Raw genomic sequence first — 6,618 nt, forward strand, 5'->3', positions numbered from 1 at the left:
GAACCCGCCACGTGTCCATGGGTAGACGAAACGGTAAATTCCCATCGGGCCAGGGCCAAACAGTAAAAGACCGAAAGTAACGATAGCACGGCCCATCAGCCCATTACTGTTCATAACAGTCCAAATATATCGAACCACTTCGCCAATCATAGGCAAAGTAAGGAACAAATTTTGATCGACAAACTTGTTAATGCAAGATGCCAGACCTTTTTCTTTTGCAGGTACAAAACATAGGTTTTGGCAGGAACATCGGCCGAAAAAGGGGCGCCTCATGGTATACCATACGACTTGCACGGTCTCGGCCGAAGCTCCCTACTCACCCTTCCTCGTGAGGGGCTTGTTCGAGGTACACCACGAGGACCTTCGGCCGGGCCTACCGAAGCAAAAGCACCTAGGCGAAAGACTCAAGTCGGAGGCACGTGACGAAGGCCGAGAAGGCAACCACATAGGCGAAAGCCACATGGCAAAAGCCGTGGCCTGAAGTACGCGGACTTCGCCAGGCGTGGACCTCGTAGGAGGGCCACATGGGCGAAGACTATGGGGGTGAAAGCCTTGGCGCGAAGGTACGGGATTCGCCAAGTACCTAACCTCACCGGGAGAAGGCCCAGTGGGCCGTTGTGTCTTCCGAAGGCTTCGCAAAACAATTGGGTCGAGCCACTTAGCCCAATAGGGGCCCATGCATGTAAAGGACACTGTGTGCCCCTAGTAGTGTCCCTATCATGAGGGTAACCATGTAACTTCCCCTGTAAAGCCTAAACTCTAAGGGAGGAGTCTGTAATGGGGGATCTGAAAAAATTTTTACTAAGCAATACAATTGACTTTATTTCCAACCACTGTTGAGAGAACCACGCCTTTCGGCGTGACGTAGTTGCTGATTCGACAACAATATTAAAAGAATTAAATCAACTTGAACCAAATTTGAAGAAAATTCTACAAACAAAGCGCACGCTGAAATTGACATTCAATATTACATTGAATTTGATTCAAAAACATTTTAAAATTTAAAATTTGGAGTCAAATGATTCTTTATACATATAACCTACGATTTTTTTTTGAACTGAAATTGATCTCATCTTGATAATGATGTTCTTTTAAGCTTGCGCTTATTTACGTGCAAGGTGAAATATATTCATTATATAATTCATACAGTAAACTGAAACTGTTCAGAGTTTCCGCATTAATAAGAACAAAAAATCACATCCATCGAGTTGATTTGAGTGGTATCCTATTTGAACGGTGTATACTGATGTCCCCAATTAGTATGTTGAGTTCCATTCAAGTTTTATATACATATTTCTATCCAAAGTCCAATATATGTGATTAACGAAGAAAATTAGTGCACTCCGAGTTTTTGGTCTCACAAAATCTTGAAGAAACCTGAAAACATATATATACGTTATATTACCTGGGAATGCATGGTTAGAAATCTACTCCCTTTGTCCCACAATTAATATAGCTAATTCTAACATTCAAATTTTATTTCAAAATATAACTACTTTTCCACCTAGTTTCTCTTCTAACCACGGCCATCTTCCATTTCATTTCTAATTCCTGCTTTCTCATGCATGTCAACAGATCGCAATCATCCCCTATATAAATTTACTTTTCTCTTAATCCTGTGAAATACTCCAGAATTGTTTATATTCCAGGATGGAGGGAGTATATTTTGGTACATACTCCCTCCGTTTCATAATGTAAGAATTTCTAGCATTTGCTCATATTTATCTAGATGTTAATGAATCTAAACACACATATATATCTAGATTTATTAATATTTATATGAATGTGGGCAATGATAGAAATACTTACGTTATGAAACGGAGGTAGTACCAAATAAGCATGCTTGATACAAACATACTGCAGATAAAACTTAAATAATTACTTGTATGCACAAAACGAAAATAAATAAAACTTTCATGCTGAAAGTATGTTGCCCATGGGGATGCACGGGTTGATGCCAAATTGCAAGTAGTACAATATAATAGAAGAAGATACTCGCTCCATCTCTCTATAAAACGGGCCATTGGAGGAGTTTGAGAGCAGGAAATCTAATAGGGTCAAACAGCCATACACAGCGATTGCCATATGGAGATAGAGCGAACCCTACACATGGTTGGAGGCGACGGAAAGGACAGCTATGCCACTAATTCCAGGCTATCTGTAGTTCTCTGCTTCCATACATATATACATACGCTCGCGTCGACGTTGCTAGTTTGCTCTAGCTCTTATTGATTTTACTGTTCGATGATCTGCAGATGAAGGCCATCATGGAGACCAAGCCAGTGCTATGCAAGGCAATAGAGGGGGTTTTTGCGTCCCTATCCTCTCCAGCTCCAGCGAAGATCGTTATAGCCGACCTTGGTTGCTCGTCGGGTCCCAACACACTGCTAGTTGTATCGGGAGTGATTGGCATGATCTCCACCAGTGGCTACCCGAAAATGATGGAACTGCAGTTCTTCCTTAATGACTTACCTGGCAATGATTTTAACTACGTCTTCCGATCGCTGCAGCAGCTTGCTGACCGGAAGGAAGGATTGTTGGAGCCACCATACTACATCGCTGGTCTACCGGGATCGTTCTACACCAGGCTCTTCCCTTGCCAGAGTGTCCACCTCTTCCACTCTTCCTACGCCCTCATGTGGCGCTCCAAGGTACGCGCTGCATACAATCAAATTATCCCAAATTGATAAAAATGCAAGAGAAAATCCGATCGCCTATAGGACTGCACAACATTTTTTTTCTCACGGGAAGGGGAACCCTGCACACGAACCACTACACAAACACAACAAGTATTTGACAAATTAAATGTAGCTAAACGTGCAGTCTTCACAAATTTGAAATCTTTTGAAAATAAGGTATTTTTGTAGGCGGTTCTTTATGATGTCCAAACTTTGAAAATTCATAGAAAACCCATTTTAAATCTGATTGAGGTGAACCATAGTTAAGATAGTTGTTTTAGGGACATAAAGTCTCTCATAGTTTTGAAATGTTTTATAACTGGTAAGTAGCCTACACGTGAATGAGATGATATCGGTTTCGAATGAAAAATCGTGTGATTTGTGAGTAACTATTGCTGTATAAATGCTCACTAAGTTATAAATATTTTTTGGGTTTTTCCCATGAAAAATGAAAATTCAGAAATTTTCACAAGCGGTTGTGGATCCACTTGTACAAATCGCTGATTTCTCGAGGACCTCAATCAGAGGCAATTTGTACAGGCGGTTAAAAATCTAGTATTATTATAGATCCGCCTATATAAATCAGTTATCAACTGCCTCCACAAATGGTTTTCCTGGTAGTGATATGTAATATTTGTCTTTTTATATTGATATTATATAAATCAATGACCAGCATTACATTATAATCCTTCCTGCAAAAAAAATCCACGGTAAAAGGTCCCTGAAGAGCTCTCAAGTGGCGTCCATCTGAATAAAGGCAACATCTATATCGGAAAATCTACGCCATCACATGTCGTCAAATTGTTCCAGAAGAAGTTCAAAGAGGACTTTTCATTGTTCCTCACACTGCGCCAAGAGGAACTCGTAAGTGGCGGCCGCATGGTGCTAACATTCCTAGGCCGAAAGAGCTCACAAATGCTGGCGCATGGCGACGTTGGCACCATGTGGGAATTGCTCGCCCAAGCTCTCCAAATTTTGGTCCAAAAGGTATTAACATAGTTTCCCATCCTACTTTATTTGGTGCCGGAAGATCTAAACTTAATTGTCTCAACATAAAAAAAAAAGACAGAATCAATTATTAGGGACTTCTTTGGAGCGCACAAATCGTATACACTTCCCTTGATAAATATTTAGTTCACATCCACTAGTAGAAAAAAAATATTTGTGCAGATGGCCAAAACACATTTTTGCAGGCGGCCATAGCCTGCACATGTAACTAAAGGCCTGCGAAAATCGATGATATTTGCAAGCGGGAAAAAATTGGATTCCTCTCTACATAACTTGGTAGGCGTATATTCACAGCTAAAAATAAGATCTACCTGTAAAATTTATAAGCCTCCCTGTGAAAAATCATTATCCTTAATTTCGATCGAACCCGTTCAGAATTCCTTGATTTGAAATTATATAAGGAGGTGTTCAATCTTGTGCCAACAGGGGCACGTGAACGAAGAGGATCTGACCACCTTCAACCTGCCGTACTACGCGCCATCGGTGGACGAGGTGACGGAGCTGATCGAGGAGAGTGGGCTCTTCGACGTCGAGCACACGGGCGTCTTCGAGTCGAGTTGGGACCCCCACGACGACTCCAAGTCCAACGGCGATGCGGTGGCCGACTGCGCCCGCAGCGCCGACAGCATCGCGAACTGCAGCATCAGGGCCGTCATCAAGCCGCTCATCACGGACCACTTCGGCGAGTCCATCGTTGACGAGCTCTTCCAGGTGTATGTCCCCCTTGTTGCCAAGCATCTTGAGAAAGGAAGGGCTATGTACCCTGTCATTGTTGTCTCCTTGAAGGGAAGGCTCCAAAAACTGGACACACCGGCCGGTAGCCCCTATAGTGTGCTATTCTTATGAACCTACTACCTCCGTTATAAGTTATAAGACTTTCTAGCATTTCCCATATTCATATAGCATTTCCCATATTTATATAGATGTTAATGAATCTAGACACACATATATATTTAGATTCATTAGTATATATGTGAATGTGGGCAATGCTAGAAAGTCATATAATATGAAACGGAGGAAGTATATGTTATGTATGTTTGAGTCATATACTTTTCATAATGTAATTTAAACCAACCTCCCTATCGAAATTGTATCGTGGCGCCTATAAATCGGGTGTTGTTTCACCAAGTAGATCAAACATGTTTCACTAAATAGATTGAAAATGTTTTAATCTTTTAAAAAGCTGAAACATAACCAAATCACTTCATGAAACATTTTGCTACAACATACTCCCTCCGTCCGAACAAAAACCCAATCCTAGGTTTGAATCTAGACAGGGCGTTTCCATTATATCCAGGCAACTGTTGCAACGGGGTGCACTGTGGTGGGGACACATGGGGGCGCAGGCGTGTGCGGGGCCCGATTTTTCTGGCACGCGTTGGTAGCCCGATCGCTGGCGTTTTCCAAATTGTATTCAAGTACTCCTTGTGTCACACTCCTGTGTATACTAATTAATCTTACCACTTAACCTGTCCATCGACCTCCTTCCTCATGTAGTCATGTTGCACACAATCTGCAACCACCGTCTCCCAAAAAAAAACTAATTAAGGGGGCATGTTTGGAGTTTCTGACAGCTACAGCTTCTCCCACTCGAGAAGCGGTTGTTGAAGAAACAATCAGAGCTCATGCTTTCTGCACAATCGGCTCCCACCCCAGATTTATTCCTAGTAGCATAGCTCATAAAAAATAAATTTTCATAAAACATAGACCTTCTTGTAGCCTATAGTTGATGAGCCGAAAGATCTACTCTAAACCAATCGGCGTATTTTTTCTTTTTTAAAGTCATAAGCCCTTTCTAGCTTTTTTTTTCTCATAAAGTTGAGACGGGACTCCACAATTAAACATAAGGGTTCAAAGCCATTGGCTTATAAACCATGTAAGCCGAAAAGTCGGCTTAAAATATAAGCCAATAAATCTAAATCTAGAGGACCTTAATATCCATGATAACACATGTATCTTTCTAGTTAAATAAATGAGAATAGCAAAAATGTTCAAAGTGTTTAAATCCATCATAATTTTAGTGGATGTGGGATTTTCTTTTAGCATAACCAAAGAGAGAAAATATATAGTGGAAACCACGTCTATTGTGAAAACTTAGAAATTACTATTAGATCTATCCGCATCACATTTTTAATGATGGTGACGTGGACAAAAATCTCATGTATCTGCCCATTTTTAAATCCAGTAGCAGTTTATATGTTTCCACTACTTGTATAGATTTTACTACATACTTTCCCATCCAAACATGTGATAATAATGCATGCATCCTTAAGAAGGCATATTTTCTAATATAAATATAAAATTTTGTACCATTTTTATCTCTATGTAAAATTTCTCTAACTAAAAAATATATACTCCCTCCGTAGTCGAAAAGGAAGCCGTTTTAGACAGCGACACGGTCTCCAAAACACAACTTTAACCTCTTGTTTCTATAAAAATATTTATTGAAAAGTCATATATGTATATTTTTATAAAAGTATTTTTCAAGACAAATCTATTCATATAGTTTTTAAATATTCAAACTCAACAACTTAAGAGTTATTCATGATTTATATTTCTAAGGTTTGACTTAAACATTGTCCTAAACGACTTCTTTTATAAGTATGAAGGGAGTATATGCTTATGCACGCACAGAATATATTTGAAGTATTAATTGTGTACTTGTAACTGCAGGCACCTGGTGATCATAAGGAGAGTAGAATCCTTTTCTATGATAGCGATGAGAGCTTGGGGCTATCGAGGCGTCGTCAAATCGTCACACAGATGCTTATGCTCAGCAGTTTAGGAAGGATTTCAAGCAGTTCTTAGAGCGTGAGGGCCTAGAGGTCAAATGGTTATCTCAGTGTACGTCATCAGGTGGTCACACAAACCTAATTCTGAGTTCTCTCGCTACTCAGGAAACCCTTTTCCGTCCCGGTTTGCAACCCGTTTA

The 6,618-nt window shown here is 40.4% G+C and overlaps 1 protein-coding gene across 1 annotated transcript; it reads left to right on the top strand.

Moving 5' to 3' along the window:
* The first annotated feature begins 2,068 nt into the window (after nucleotides 1–2,068).
* On the top strand, nucleotides 2,069–4,562 carry LOC127777843 (anthranilate O-methyltransferase 2-like). Its single transcript, XM_052304461.1, has 4 exons — nucleotides 2,069–2,160; nucleotides 2,256–2,651; nucleotides 3,396–3,665; nucleotides 4,113–4,562. Exons 1-4 carry the CDS (start codon nucleotides 2,086–2,088, stop codon nucleotides 4,530–4,532), a joined length of 1,161 nt encoding a protein of 386 aa, XP_052160421.1. The 5' UTR covers nucleotides 2,069–2,085; the 3' UTR covers nucleotides 4,533–4,562.
* Nucleotides 4,563–6,618: the final 2,056 nt, after the last annotated feature.

This window comes from Oryza glaberrima, chromosome 6 (assembly GCF_000147395.1).
Source record: "Oryza glaberrima chromosome 6, OglaRS2, whole genome shotgun sequence".
Lineage (NCBI taxonomy): Eukaryota > Viridiplantae > Streptophyta > Magnoliopsida > Poales > Poaceae > Oryza > Oryza glaberrima.

Excerpts from the sequence above, each read along its gene's own strand:
- LOC127777843 (XM_052304461.1), top strand. The coding sequence starts at position 2,086 with ATGGAGATAGAGCGAACCCTACACATGGTTGGAGGCGACGGAAAGGAC. Across the intron at positions 2,161-2,255 it reads CCACTAATTCCAGGCTATCT|ATGAAGGCCATCATGGAGAC; the intron begins GTAGTTCTCTGC and ends GATGATCTGCAG. Across the intron at positions 2,652-3,395 it reads CCCTCATGTGGCGCTCCAAG|GTCCCTGAAGAGCTCTCAAG; the intron begins GTACGCGCTGCA and ends CCACGGTAAAAG.